This window comes from Leptodactylus fuscus, chromosome 3 (genome assembly GCF_031893055.1).
Source record: "Leptodactylus fuscus isolate aLepFus1 chromosome 3, aLepFus1.hap2, whole genome shotgun sequence".
NCBI classification, from domain to species: domain Eukaryota; kingdom Metazoa; phylum Chordata; class Amphibia; order Anura; family Leptodactylidae; genus Leptodactylus; species Leptodactylus fuscus.
Window position 1 is genome coordinate 106154592 of NC_134267.1, and position 16304 is coordinate 106170895.

General features: G+C 41.2%; 1 protein-coding gene across 3 annotated transcripts in view; it reads left to right on the forward strand.

The window, feature by feature from the left end:
- Window positions 1-14079, forward strand: part of FYN (FYN proto-oncogene, Src family tyrosine kinase) — a 141006-nt gene extending 126927 nt beyond the window's left edge. For all 3 annotated transcript variants that reach the window (XM_075268146.1, XM_075268147.1, XM_075268148.1), the window contains 5 exons: window positions 275-454; window positions 4762-4838; window positions 4929-5082; window positions 10522-10653; window positions 12398-14079. In XM_075268146.1, the coding sequence (XP_075124247.1) occupies window positions 275-454; window positions 4762-4838; window positions 4929-5082; window positions 10522-10653; window positions 12398-12606 (752 nt within the window). In that variant the 3' untranslated portion in view covers window positions 12607-14079. The remainder of the gene's footprint in view (window positions 1-274; window positions 455-4761; window positions 4839-4928; window positions 5083-10521; window positions 10654-12397) is intronic.
- Window positions 14080-16304: the final 2225 nt, after the last annotated feature.

The following is a 16304-nucleotide window of genomic DNA, read 5'->3' on the forward strand; positions in this document are numbered from 1 at the left end:
AAGGGTAGAGAAGCCCCAAATGGATTTTTTTTATACTGATGACTAGGTTATAGGTTATTGGTATATGGCTTGCGCATTATACTGCGCAAGCTTGTATAATGGATATGTCACATAGTTCATGGTTAGAACCTTTAGTGGAAGAGGATAAGTCCAGATGCTAATGTTAGGGCTCTGTGCATGTAAAATGGTGTGTATGTTCATGGATCTGTGTACAAGCTTGTTGTCTGGCTTTGAGTGAAAATAGTTGACCCTATATGTATATAACTACATACAGGTACATGGAATGGTAATACTAAGGTGGCAATAAAGACTTTGAAGCCAGGTACCATGTCTCCCGAGTCTTTCCTCGAAGAGGCACAAATCATGAAAAAACTGAAACATGATAAACTGGTGCAACTTTATGCAGTGGTGTCTGAGGAGCCCATCTACATTGTGACTGAGTACATGAGCAAAGGTAAGTGTCCCTATACGATACCATCCTTGCCATAGCATGGTCTGTCATTAGTAATTCTTAACCCTATCCTGCCACTGGGTCTCTGCCATTTTGCACAGCAGGATTCTGTCACCATTGCCTGTGATATGAGACAGTTCTGATCAATGGCATTTAACCTCTCAGATTCTGTAGTGTGGTGCAACCACAACACTTGAACGGCTCTTTCACTTTCACTTTAAATATACGAGATCAACTGGCTCCCATACTGGAGCCATTTGGCTTCCATGGCAACAGGTAGTGTTCTGAAGATTCCTAGGCCTGTCAGTGCTGAGCAACTATAAAGCCCTACTACCTGTGGAAGGGCCCAGTAGTGGCGTAGGTAGTCTATGGTATAAGCAATATAAAAACAATTTCATGTTTTAAAAAGTTTCAATAAAAAATGTAAAATTTAAATTGACCCCTTTCCCTAATTTACATATACAATTAATAACTAGAGATGAGCGAACACTATTCGAAACAGCCGTTTCAAATAGCACGCTCCCATAGAAATGAATGGAAGCGACGTTGCCGGCGGCCGGCCGTTTAACCCCCCGCGTGCCGGCTACGTCCATTCATTTCTATGAGAGCGTGCTATTCGAAACGGCTGTTTTGAATAGTGTTCACTCATCTCTATTAATAACAAGAAATTAAAATAAACATATAAAGTAGAGATGAGCGAGTACTGTTCGGATCAGCTGATCCGAACATCACGCTCCATAGAAATAAATGGATGCACCTGGTACTTCCGCTTTGACGGCGGCCGGCCGCTTAACTCCCTGCGTGCCGGCTACGTCCATTCATTTCTATGCGAGCGTGCTGTTCGGATCGGCTGATCTGAACAGTACTCGCTCAACTCTAATATAAAGTATCACCAAATCAAAAATTTCTGATCTGTTAAAATATAAAAATATTTATCATTCTCTGAACACCATGGTGGCAAAAATAACCCAAATGGTCAAATCACAGATTTTTTGCGGTTTCACTTCCTAAAAAAATGTAATGAAAACTGATCAGAACATTCTCCAAAATGGTATAAATGAAACCCACGACTTTTTCTGCAAAAATAAAAAGAAACTACTTACACAGCTCTGTACTTATGGTCACTAAGTTGGACCGCCCATTTGACAACTAAGTTATTCGGACTCTTTTCCCACATAACATTATCTCCATCTGCTCAGGTCATTCTGTTGTATAACATGCTGCCAGCAGATTGCCCTGTGAACGTTACATGACAGGTTGTATTTAATTGTCAAAACAGAAATAATGTGCAGATACAGAGGTTAATATTTAGGATCAAGAAAGAGAGAAATCAGCATCACTCCGCGGACGTAGTTAAAAAAGTCCTTTAATCCATTTAGTATAAACTTACAAAGACATCAAAAACAAAGACAAAAAGGAATGAAAAACATTTAAAAAACTCCAACGCGTTTCGGGACGCACAGTCCCTTAGTCATGGCATCCTGAACTAACATGCATAAAGGCTGGTATATATACTACAACCACAGGGTCAGAAAGTCATGTGATTATAATCAGTAAGAATAGTTTGCACCTGTATATTTCAATATCGTCTACTGTTTTACATAAAACAAAACAAAACAATTACATAATGATTCAATAATAAATATGGAATTAAATAAGTACAAAGTAAAGCGATATGCATAGCCGGATAAAAAGAAACAAAAAGCATAGCATGGGATAGTTCGTGATGTGATGCAGTAGTGAAGTGGAATCCAAAAGGTCATTCGGCTACTATAACTCCATTCATATACTTTGGTCCGATCACGTGACTTATATAGACCAATGATGTTTCCCTGAGCTCATCATACAAGACGGGCCAATGGAAAAGAGAGGATACACAGAATTCATTCATGATTAAAAAGGTCATGTGATGATCTGGAGCCAATAGGATTCCACTATATCGATGTAATAGGTTTCACACACGTGGTATACCCCATGTAATTGCCTAAGATGAAAAACAACACTAGATAAGGGCATAGAAAAAACACTTTTATATGGATAACAGCATATAGACACAAAAAGGAGACCCTTCAGAAAACATCACAGAAGGTAAGTATTATGATATGATATATAGTAATACTAGATCTAGAGAATATCTATATATATATTAAATAACAGATCCCTATGTTAATAATGTTAAAAAACGTATTTCCTCTATTTAAATGAGGATACGATTTAATGGATATAAGTAAGATCCGTTTTGATATTCATGCCATATGGCACTATGCAGTTAAACTGCAGAATCCAATAGGCTTCCCTGATAAGGAGATTTTTCCTCCAATTGCCACCCCGCACCGGTTTTTTAACCTTTTCTAGTCCACAAAAAAACATGGATTCCAAATTGCCTGCATGTACAGTAGAGAAATGCTTAGAAGCACCTGAACAGTTTTCTAAGGATCTCTCACCATCTGATACATGTTCCGATATGCGCACTTTGACTGCCCTAATAGTACAACCAATATAATCTAAACGGCAGGTAACGCATTTGATGCAATATACCAGATGGTGAGAGTCACAATTCATGTGTGAACGTAGTCTAACCGAACAATCAGAAGCATAACTACTTACATGGTTGGATCTAAGAACGTGTTTGCATACCATGCAACGTCTCTTACCACATGGAAAGAATCCTTCCTGAGCAAGCCATTGATTGTTGGAACATACATTGGACTGAAAAAGACTGGGAGATAACAAATCACTCAAAGATCTACCTTTTCTAGCCACAAAAGACACTCCCTTTTCTAAGATTTTGTTAGTAATATCATCAGTGCACAAAATAGGTAGATTTTTTTTGAGTATATCACTAATTTTATTAAATTGCACACTGTATGGTGTCGAAAAGACTATGTTAGAATATTTATTTGTGACCCGTGTTTGGGATTTTTCTAATAATTCGGAGCGGTCTCTATTCAAAACTAATGTGTCAGCTCTATCAAGAATCCAATTTGGATAATTTCTGGATTTTAACCTCCTTAAGGTATCGTCTGTTATTTGTCTATAGTCTTCTGGTTTGGTACATGACCTTTTTACCCTTACCAATTCACCAACTGGGATGGCTTTAGCAGTATGTGAAGGATGACAACTATCACTCCTAAGAATGGTATTACCTGAGGATTCCTTGCGATATAATTTAGTGACCACTTTACCTAAATCTAAATAATAACTTCTTTATCAAACTATTGTTAATATTTAGGGCAGGTGTACACCATGCAGTTTTTCATACAATTTGCTTAGCCTTTAGTCAGTAGTTTTTTTTTATTAAACAGAGAAAAACTATAACTATTTCTTTCCTACCTTTCAAATCTATTCCTGACTATGGCTAAAAAAAAGCACAAAAATATAAAATACTGCTCCAAACTGCCTTGTGTAAACCAGACCACCCAATGGCAGGGACTGGAGGGCTTGTGAACAACAGAGCCTCAGTGGGCTTCTTTGTGGCATAACTAATGCCAGTGCAGCAAAAGAAAAAAACCACTGGAAATGGCTGTAGTTCATCTATAACTTTCAACCTTTGCATTGCAAAGGCTGAAAACTGAGAGTGAGGTCTGCAACTATAAATGACATGTAATGGCCCAATATGCCCCCATACAGTGTTATGACCATGTTATGCCCCACATACTATACAAGCCTCTTATTCCCCCAACTAGTATTAATTCCCATATAATGTTCCCATGTAGTCCAGTACCATACAGTACATTGGCCTGATTATACCCCCATATAATACCCTCTGTCACTGTTTGGCCCCCTTGACTCCCATGTCAGTATAGGCACCCCTTTTCACTCCTCCCTACTACCCTCCCACTTGTCAGTGTTAGTGCCCTGTCACCCCTCAGTTACCCCTCTCTTCTCAATATCAGCTTCCCATCACCACCTCAGTTACCCTCTTCTTGCCACTGTCAGATCCTTGCCCCCCTTCTATTACCCCAAACCCATATATATCAGACCAAAATGATCACTCTATTACTCTCCACATCTATGTGTACCTCTAACTCACTTTTACCCCCACCTGGTATTGTCAGCAATCCCTCATATATCAGCGTCAGCACCCCAATCACCCCTCAGTTACCCTCTTTCTGCCATTGTCAGACCTCTGTCATCTCTCTGTTAACCCCCCACCCATCAGTGTCAGCCCCCTTTCCTCTGTTACTGTCACACAATAACTTTTCTGGTTGCATTAACTTCAGAAGGGTAGTTAATGGAGTTCTCCAAAGATTGTATTTGTATCCCTGTATACAGCCTAATAATGCTACTTGTATATTGTTTTCTTTCAGGGAGCTTGCTAGAGTTTCTCAAAGATGGGGAAGGACGAGCCCTGAAATTGCCAAACTTAGTTGACATGGCTGCCCAGGTAAACCTTTCTTTCTTTATGCATGCTGCATAAATGCAATATAAATTCATCAATGATAAAGCATTTACAGATATTTCCTTGATTTGCTAGGTTGCAGCTGGGATGGCTTATATTGAACGTATGAATTACATACACAGAGACCTAAGGTCTGCAAATATTTTGGTTGGAAATGGTTTAATTTGCAAAATTGCAGATTTTGGTCTTGCTCGATTAATTGAAGACAATGAATACACAGCGAGGCAAGGTAAGAGGATTTTCATTGATTTTACATGTGAAGGGAATAGTAAATGAGCAGAGTCGAATAGCCTGGGTAGTGTGTATAAAGTACATATTTGCACTAAAGCTAGCCACACAGACTAATTCTATATTCAGTCACGGTCTTATTTCATGTAACGGCCACATACCTGGACTTGTGCCTGAATAAGCAGACTGATCATTTTTAATTTAATTTGCCATGGTACAGTGAAACCGCAATATCTTCTTAACACGTTTCCTGTTGTTCCGGATAATTTCCTTGACTCAGACAACCATTGACTGACATGAGAGTACACTCACCGGCCACTTTATTAGGTACACCATGCTAGTAACGGGTTGGACCCCCTTTTGCCTTCAGAACTGCCTCAATTCTTCATGGCATAGATTCAACAAGGTGCTGGAAGCATTCCTCAGAGATTTTGGTCCATATTGACATGATGGCATCACACAGTTGCCGCAGATTTGTCGGCTGCACATCCATGATGAGAATCTCCCGTTCCACCACATCCCAAAGTTGCTCTATTGGATTGAGATCTGGTGACTGTGGAGGCCATTGGAGTACAGTGAACTCATTGTCATGTTCAAGAAACCAGTCTGAGATGATTCCAGCTTTATGACATGGCGCATTATCCTGCTGAAAGTAGCCATCAGATGTTGGGTACATTGTGGTCATAAAGGGATGGACATGGTCAGCAACAATACTCAGGTAGGCGTTGGCATTGCAACGATGCTCAATTGGTACCAAGGGGCCCAAAGAGTGCCAAGAAAATATTCCCCACACCATGACACCACCACCACCAGCCTGAACCATTGATACAAGGCAGGATGGATCCATGCTTTCATGTTGTTGACGCCAAATTCTGACCCTACCATCCGAATGTCGCAGCAGAAATCGAGACTCATCAGACCAGGCAACGTTTTTCCAATCTTCAATTGTCCAATTTTGATGAGCTTGTGCAAATTGTAGCCTCAGTTTCCTGTTCTTAGCTGAAAGGAGTGGCACCCGGTGTGGTCTTCTGCTGCTGTAGCCCATCTGCCTCAAAGTTCGACGTACTGTGCGTTCAGAGATGCTCTTCTGGCTACCTTGGTTGTAACGGGTGGCTATTTGAGTCACTGTTGCCTTTCTATCAGCTCGAACCAGTCTGGCCATTCTCCTCTGACCTCTGGCATCAACAACACATTTCCGCCCACAGAACTGCCGCTCACTGGATGTTTTTTCTTTTTCGGACCATTCTCTGTAAACCCTAGAGATGGTTGTGCGTGAAAATCCCAGTAGATCAGCAGTTTCTGAAATACTCAGACCAGCCCTTCTGGCACCAACAACCATGCCACGTTCAAAGGCACTCAAATCACCTTTCTTCCCCATACTGATGCTCGGTTTGAACTGCAGGAGATTGTCTTGACCATGTCTACATGCCTAAATGCACTGAGTTGCCGCCATGTGATTGGCTGATTAGAAATTAAGTGTTAACGAGCAGTTGGACAGGTGTACCTAATAAAGTGGCCGGTGAGTGTATATGCAGGTATGTGACCAGAATAGAACCATGTATGGACCTCTCAGCAGCTACATTTAGTACATAGCAGACATAGGACGCAAACACACTGAGACCCCATATTGTGGCATCGGAGGTATGTACACAAGCACTACCTGTATCAATGTTAGTAAGAAATATGCCTATGGACACATAGGCATATTGTTAAGGCAAGGTTCACACTGCCATTTTTCAGTCTGTTGTTCTGAGTTGTCACAGGATAAGAACAACAAGGTGAAACATTGACAAATGACATATGCAGACGCAGGGCCGGCTCCAGGTTTTTATGGGCCCTTGGGCGACAGAGCCTCAGTGGGCCCCCTTGTAAAGGAGGCGGGGGGAGTCGAGACACTGTGCATTGCAGATGAAGCGAGTGACGTCACGCAGGAGTGTGGCGTCACCAACACCATACCTCCCAACTTTTAAAGAGTAGAAAGAGGGGCAAAATGTGCGGCGTGCTCTGCGCGCCTCGGCAAATTTGGCTCCACTCACTTTTATGTTGACTCCGCCCATTCTCATTCATTTATCATGTGCTCCCACACAGTATAATCCTCCTACAGTCACCCGTAAATTATATTCCCCCCTAAATCTCTCCTCCAGTTTCATATACACCCTTCCTCTGCCCCCAGTTTCATGTCCCCCCTTCCATCTCTGTCCCCAGTTTCATCACGTTCTCCCCCTTCATCTGCCCACAGTTTCATGTCCCCCGTCTCTGCCCCAGTGTCATGCTGTTCCACCCCCCCATCTGCCCCAGTGTCATGCCGTTCCCCCCCCCTCCCCTTCATTTGCCCCCCCCCAGTTTCATTGGGCCCCCTCCATCTCTGTCCCCTGTTTCATGCCGTTCTCTCCCCACCCCCTTCATCTTCCCCAGTGTCATGCCGTTCCCTCCCCTTCATTTGCCCCCCAGTTTCATGGACCCCCTTCATTATGTTCCACCTTATTATAATACAAAACAAACACTTACACTCACCTTCCATCGTTCCCCCGACGCTCCTCTCTCCGCTCTCACTCCATTCACATAGGCGATTAAAGCAGGAGCTGTGAGCTCAGCTCCTGCTTTAAAGCTGCAGCCCGGCTTGCGTGTGTAGGCGCGATGTGATGACGTCATCGCGCCTACACACGCAAGCCGGGCCACAGCCTTAAAGCAGGAGCTGAGCTCACAGCTCCTGCTTTAATCGCCTATGTATTCAGCTCATTGGCGTCCGACGGACGCCGATGAGCTGAAATCGGGACAGGCAAGTGCTGGGGCGGGCAAGTGCCAGGGGGCCTCCAGAGGCTCTGTGGGCCCCGGCACTTGCCCGACTATGCCGTGCGCTGACGCCGGCCCTGTGCAGACGGACCACCTTCTATTTGCATCTATCTATATTCAGTCTAGTACTAAAACAAGGTTGGAAGTTTTCTCGCATCTTATTTCTTTTTCAAATGGAAGCATATACAATGCTATACGTAAAGTGACTCATTAGGTGAATCTTAAAGCTTCTCATTTGTAATCTCAAATTTTTCTGATTTGGCCGGATAGCTTTGTCGCCCGACTCACCTATGTTCTGTAGCTCAGCCCTACCATATATTCTGAATTGGAGGAGATAAGAAATTGTTGCCAGTCTTCTCTGACAGTGGTTTATCTATCTGAAAATAAATAGAATGAGCAGCTGCATATCAACTTTCTGACTCTTATTTTTCCTGACGTCTGGGGCCATACACAACATACTTCTACAGCAGAAAAAATTCCAGCACTTCCCGATGTTTAAAATTCTTTCAAATCTTTATTTTCAATCCATTAAAAAATCATATGGCAACCACATGAGGGTATAAATGCATAAACGGCCGTTTATGCATTTATACCCTTATGTGGTTGCCATATGATTTTTTAATGGATTGAAAATAAAGATTTGAAAGAATTTTAAACATCGGGAAGTGCTGGAATTTTTTCTGCTGTTGGAGTATCTACAGCCGGTTGAGTCCACCGGCCTCCGTGCACACCGATACCGGATTATGGACAATTGATGGGGTGAGCTGAAAATATTTATCTGTTTTTCGTACAACATACTTCTAATGTGTATGACCAGCATTTGTAGCATTGCAAAGACATCAGACAATGTAGGGAGTCCCTCAGGGTTCTAGAGCGGTCGGTTAAGGAGGTGTAGGGTAGAGTGCGCACAAACCCATATGTTCACAAGAATTCTTCACCAACTTTATTGAGTCCCAAGCACAACGCGTTTCAGGCTGAGCCCTTTCTCAAGTGCAATTGAAACTGGCTTGTGGCCTATCCGATAAGTTGCAACCTTGGTTAGTGTTAAGGGGAAAACTGCTGCCACCATTCTTGGGCCTACTATATGCTGGTATGGTGTTGTGATTTATCACCACACCAGGAGGTAAGAGGCCATTTACTAGCCAGTGTTACTCCATGGTATTGTTTGTAATGCTACACCATATCGGCGCTTGGTGTCTCTCCTTTTTGTATATCAGACAATGTAGGTCCTGGTCTGTGATCAATTTCAAGGGTAGCAGTCTAGTAGCCAGTATAAATAGTCTCCCAATCTGAAGCAACTCTTATATGATCAGGTATATCGTGTTATAAGTAGTAATCAGAATTCCTAGAGAAAGCTTTGAAGTCGACATAGAAAGTGGCGGATGCTAAAACAAGTCAGACTAGTGAAAGGGATGAAGATGAGATGAAATGTATGGAGAAGTATGTCTAGATTGAGCACAAGTGTTCTCCTGCTGCGTTCTGCCGCTTGTCAGCCCTGCTTCCTTTGATTGCTTGTACAGTTACACAGCTGTGAGCCGTCTTACTTGAAGGCTCCTTGTCTCCCTTTTTATGAGCTTGTTTCAGAATGATTACGGCAAAGTTTACGAGACGAACTGGCAAAGCTCTGATCATGTAAATAGCTGTTCCAGCTTCATGCTGTAAAACCTGTATTAATATTATTTTTGTTCATTTTCCTCCCAGTTGTCTGTATCTCATCCTGATAATTGCAGTATGTGGTCATTATCTCAGACACGTCCTGTCTGACACTGAGGTCCCCACCTTCTGCCACTGACAGATGGTGTTTGTTTCTCTGCTGAGAACTCTAGCATTATTATCTTGCATTATCATTGACAGGACGCCGTTTCTACTAAAACGTGGTGATCATTTAAGAGTCATTAATATTTTATATTACTGATCCCCGACTAACAAATAAGAGATATGATGGATTTAAACTGAGGAGTTGAGAATTATACAATGAACCAGCAACCCATAGTGTCACAATTGTCATCATTACACCATATGGGCGAGCAGTCTCCATCCTATTACAGTCAGACCATCTGTGTGTAGTGTTCTGTATAATATATATGCATCACAATATGTTATGTGTAACAAAGATAGTCATTTTTACATCTATATTTTACTTTTACAATACACTAAAGCTTGGTATAGCTTCAGCTATGCTAAGATTCTTCATGTCTACACATTTGGTTACTATAGAATATATTCCTAGACTGAAGCTGATGTTTTTATCTTTCTATTATATATGAAGATTATGTAAGGAACACTTTGTATTATTTTTACTTTTTTATGAATAATAATTCTACAGTAGTAATGCTACTATTAGTGATTATCACACAATATTGTGATTAAGTATTTATAGGTTATTGGGTTTGATAGAGGGTTCATCCTATTGTTTATTTTATGGAGTGTTTTATAAAATGCTATGAATAAGTCATAGCTGTTTTTTACAATACAACTAATATGTCTTTGGCATTATATGGGCAGGATTGCATTATTATTGCAGCTGCTTGGATATAGAAAGTCACTATTATTACATAATTACATGGGTTTTGTCTTGCTCTGTGGTCCATGTTTTCACATAGGACATTACTGGTATATATAATATGGGAATTTGATTTTTCTACAGGTGCAAAATTCCCTATAAAATGGACAGCCCCTGAAGCTGCGCTATATGGAAGGTTCACAATCAAGTCTGATGTCTGGTCATTTGGTATTTTACTGACAGAACTTGTAACAAAAGGAAGAGTTCCCTATCCTGGTAAGTGCAATAATATTTCACCTATTTACTAAACTGTAATAGCAACTAAATTCGTTACTGATGTGTTTACTATTATTTCTTCTTGAATTTCAGTAAGGCTGGGTTCATAGCAGTTAAGTCCTTCATCCACAAGCTCAGAGAAAACTGCAAACTAAACGTAGCATGCAAAAGGAGACATAGAAACAAGCAGAATAATATATGCAGAATATAAATTATATAATAGCTGAAAATAGAGTTCTTCCAAGTGTATACACATAACCGCTAATCCTAAAAAGCCAAAAGAAATTACAGGCGTGGTTTAAAGAGGACCTTTCATGTCCCCAAACATTGTATTTGTTATATACCAATATTACTGCACTGTCAGAGGGGCCGACTTTACAGCTCCGAATCATCACTGGGCGGTGAGGAATAGCCCACTGACAATACACTTATATAGTCTTATACTGTAAGGGGCAGTTCACACGGAGTAACGTGCCACGCATTCAGGCACGTATACACGTGTCAGAGCGCGACGCTTCAAAACAGATCCCATTCATTTCAATGTGTGCCGGCATACGCGCGATACACATTGAAATCAATGGGTTACAAAGCCTCCCATTGATTTCAATGTGTATCGCGCGTATGCCGCCACACATTGAAATGAATGGGATCTGTTTTAAAGTGCCGCGCTCTGACACGTGTATACGTGCCTGAATGCACGGCGCGTTACTCCGTGTGAACTGCCCCTAAGGGGGACATTCCACACTGCTCAAAGATAATGCTGAGCTGTAAGGCTGGCGCCTTTGACAGTGCAGTGATATTGATACTGAAACTAACTAGACCGATATATCTCTACTAGAGATGAGCGAGTACTGTTCGGATCAGCCGATCTGAACAGCATGCACTATAGAAATGAATGGATTCACCTGGTACTTCCGCTTTGACGGCGGCCGGCCACTTAACCCCCCGCGTGCCAGCTACATCCATTCATTTCTATGCGAGCGTGCTGTTCGGATCGGCTGTACTCGCTCATCTCTAATCTCTACAACTGGGCCAGATCCCAGCAAAACAAACCGTGTGTTGATTATAGAGCACCATCACCTTTATGTAACAGGACCGACGTTAAGTAACATGTTCGACTCATTAAGTAAAGCTGCTGTCATGTATGTACAGATTTACCATTTCATTCAGAGGAAGGTTAAGCCCGGGGCCACATGAGGCATATATTCTGCGGCAATAACTGCAGCATTTACAGTCACTGCAAGCTGGTGGGATTCTAACAAATCCCATCTACCCATTGCAGAAAAATACACATAGCAGAAATTCTGTGTCATATCAATTAAACATATGGAAATGCTGTCATTTACCTTATAGGTATAATGGAAGCAGAAAGTTGTAGTTTTGGAAATCACAGCATGTCAATTATACCTATGGAAACTATGACATTTTTCCTGTAGGTATAATGGAAGCAGAAAGCGCTGTGGGAAAAATCATGTTGCATTGCCGCCATGGTATTCCCGCAGTGCTTTTTTGCTGCAGCCCGCTATGTGGGGCCTTAACCTAAATTGGATTTCCAGTATGATACAGTTCAAAAAATGCACGTGCACCCTCTCTTATTACAATCCTAAAAAATAGTGACTTGTTGCTTGTTTCCTCTCTCTCTCTTCTTTTCCCTCTTGCTCAATGTATGTAGCTACCAAGTGACTGAAATAAATACATGCAAATATCTTCTCTTGAAATAATTTTTCCTTTTGTTTTACCCTAGGTATGAATAACCGAGAAGTTTTGGAACAAGTGGAACGTGGCTACAGGATGCCATGTCCACAGGACTGTCCCAATTCTCTGCATGAGCTCATGCTTAACTGCTGGAAAAAAGATCCGGAGGAGCGTCCTACTTTTGAATATCTACAAGGTTTCCTGGAAGACTACTTCACTGCCACTGAGCCCCAGTACCAACCTGGAGACAACCTGTAAAGTTCTGACTGCACCAAGCCATTGCCAGGTTCAAATCCTAGAATTTGCTTCCAGTTTAATGACTGCCTTTAACAAGGAGCTCTTTCTTCCAGTGGGTTGCACGTAGGCGTGAAGCTCAGAACTTCAAGAAAACTTTTTATTTCCATGGCCAATTATAATAATCTGAATGTTCTCTTTTGAAAACAGTAAAACAATGGGGGAAAGAAAAAAAAAGCATACAACTTCTCAAGCAAAGACTTTGATGATGCATTGTATTGATGTTATGTAAACTGCAAAACCTCTGTTCATTGTAAATATTAACTCTGTGCCAATTCCCAATGTTAGAGATTTTTTTAAAAAAAGCAGAATCCATGCATTTTTAACCATTTTCATTTGAGTCTCCACAAGTATTACTTTACAAAGTGCCCTCATACACTTCTATAACATTTTTATTTAATATGTAGATGCAATTGTTTTGCTTTTTGTACATGTACCTATAAATAATACAAGCTGTACATACGTACCACCATGCAGTACATCTTGTACATACATGCATCCATACACACTGAAAAGGTGTGGGGGAGGGAGATTCAGATATGGAACATTAATGCCAATTAAAGAGGAACATTTCACAGGCTTCTAAAAGAAAACCGATGTGATCCCAGATTTACACAGTTTTACCATTCACTTATATTGCATCTTGTTTTAAAAGCGGACGATGATCCAAGTTATTGAATGGGCTGTTACGTTGTTGACATGCTGTTAGGTTTCTAAATATTGTCACCCTGAGATGTGACAGTGACCGATTAATGGCAGCACTACAGCACCACAGTAAATTCCTAATCCACGTATCGTCTATTCTACATTCATCCGATTGGTATGAATATGGCTTCTTGAAAATCCATCCATGTTGGAATAGCTACCTACTAGATTTTTTTTTTTTTTTTCATTTTTGATAAACATTTAACCCTTCTCTCTTTTTCACTTGCGATACACAGCGGTGTAACCCTTGCCAATCTTAAGACCACCCGGGAGTACGTAAGCAGATTGTTCATCTTTTTCTATGTATTATTTACCTATGTAAAATGCGTCTTTTCAAAGCTGATAACGAAACTTATTTCTACTTGTCTTGAGACGTTCTCCAATGGAATTACTATGCACTATACATTTCATGGGGAATGCACAAAACCATTGTTTCTTTGTACCATTCTTAGATTAATTCTGTTTAATGAACAATTGTCCTTTGCATTTGGTTTTTACATCATGTTATCAATTTAAAGTCTTAACTAATTTCCTATTATCATTTCTTTACATTTTTTCATGGAAAACTGTTTAACTTTATTAATTTAGTAATTAAATATGAACATTTTACATCATTTATTTTGTTATTATTCCTCTGCCCAGAAGTGAATTTATACAAATCTTGGAGAATGTCACATCATACTAAGGTAAAATCAGCATCTTCATACGAGGTAGGGAAATAAAGCAAATCTTGGCTTTATCGGCTTGTCTCTTGGTATATTCATCAAATTAGCACATTATTTTTGGGTTAATTGTCTGTTGCGCTTAAAGGGATTCTACCACTAAACCAACATTTTTTTCTAATTACCACGTCGGAATAGCCTTAAGAAAGGCTATTCGTCTCCTACCTTGCTCAGTCGCCTCCGGCCTTCCGTTCTGTAGAAATACCGTTTTTTACTGGTATGCAAATGAGTTCTCTTGCAGCAATGGGGGCAGGCCCCAGCGCTCAAACGGCAATGGGGGCATCCCCATTGCTGCCAGAGAACTGTCTCCAGCAACGCCTCCGTCTTCAGCTGCATCCTTCCCTTCTCTTGTCGTCTTCCGTCTGGGTCAACTCCGACGCTTGAGCAGTCGGCTCTATCAGTGAGACACAAGTAAGAGCCAACTGCGCTTGCTGGCCGGCGGCCATTCTTGCTCTTGTAGTTCAATACAAAAGTGGCCACCGGCCGGCATGCGCATTCGGCTCTGCTGGTGTCTCACTGGCAGAGCCAACTGCGCAGGCGTCACAGTTTGACCCAGACAGAAGAGGCGTCGCTGGAGACAGTTCTCTGGCAGCAATGGGGACGCCCCCATTGCCGTTTGAGCGCTGGGGCCCGCCTCCATTGCTGCGAAAGAACTCATTTGCTTGCCGATAAAAAACGTTATTTCTATGGAACGGTGGGCCAGAGGCGAATGAGCAAGGTAGGAGACTAATAGCTTTTCTTAAGGCTATTCCGACGTGGTAAATAGAAAAAATGTTGGTTTAGTGGTAGAATCCCTTTAAGTCTCTGCCAAAGCTCATCATTGTTCAGAAGATATTGATAAAGTATCACAGAGTTACTAAGGATATGAAGAATTGTTTCAGGTTCTAGAGGTGCAGAAATAGAGTATTTAGGTCAAATGATTTTCTTCAATATGAAGGAAAAGATGCTAAGAGAGGATTATTGCTCTTTTTAATGACTGTAACACCTGCCACATTGTAAATGACATATAGCACTGTACACACATAGTTTTGCATATGCAGTTTTGCATAAAGCCATAACACTTTGTATATAAAGATGAATGTCAATGTTTGTGGCTAGAAGTATAATCCAAGGAGAGCCTAAAGTGCATAACACTCTACTCAAGCAAACGTTCAAGACATGCACAGTTCATCTACTTCAACATCCACATAGGATAACCAGAAATGAAGATTCTTTGTGATCCATTTGAATCCTGAAGTTCTATAAGAAACACTTACTTACACCCCAAATCATTTACTGAAAGAGATGAAGGCAATAACATGAATGGAAGTCATGGATCAGACAGAAGAGGTCAATGGAAGACTGAGCAGGATGAAGAGGACACTTGTCTTTGTTCCCGCTTTCATTTGCAGCTCTCTACTCCCAGCTATGAGAAGTGAAAATCTGAGCAGAGAGAAATATGAAACATCAAGAAGGAATGTCACTTGACTTTTAACTGTCGCTATTTCAGAAGAGTAAGGGATTTAATGTAGTTTTCATTTTCTATCCATTAACCTAAAACCCCAATTCCAATGAAGTTGGGACGTGGTGTAAAACATAAATAAAAACAGAAAACGATGATTTGCAAATCCTTTTCACCTATGTTCAACTGAATACACTACAAAGACAAGATATTTAATGTTCACACAGATAAACTTTATTGTTTTTTTACAAATATTCACTTGTTTTGAATTTGATGCCTACAACACGTTTCAAAAAGCTGGGACAGGGGCAACAAAAGAGTGGGTGAGGGGCATATTTACCACTGTGTTACATCACCTTTCCTTTTAACAACACTCCATAAGCATTTGGGAACTGAGGACACAAATTGTTGAAGCTTTGTAGGTGGAATTCTTTCCCATTCTTGCTCGATGTACCACTTGAGCTGCTCAACAGTCCGAGGGTCTCCATTGTTGGATTTTGCGCTTCATAATGTGCCATACATTCTCAATAGGATACAGGTCTGGACTGCAGGCAGACAAGTCTGGTACCCACACTCTTTTACTATGAAGCCACGCTGTTGTAACACTTGCATATTGTGGCTTGGCATTGTCTTGCTGAAATAAGCAGGGACGTCCCTAAAAAAAATGTTGCTTGGATAGCAGCATATGTTACTCCAAAGCCTGTATGTACCTCCCAGCATCAATGGTGCCCTCACAGATGTGCATGTTACCAATGCCATGGCTACTAACACCCCCCCCCCCCCCCATACCATCA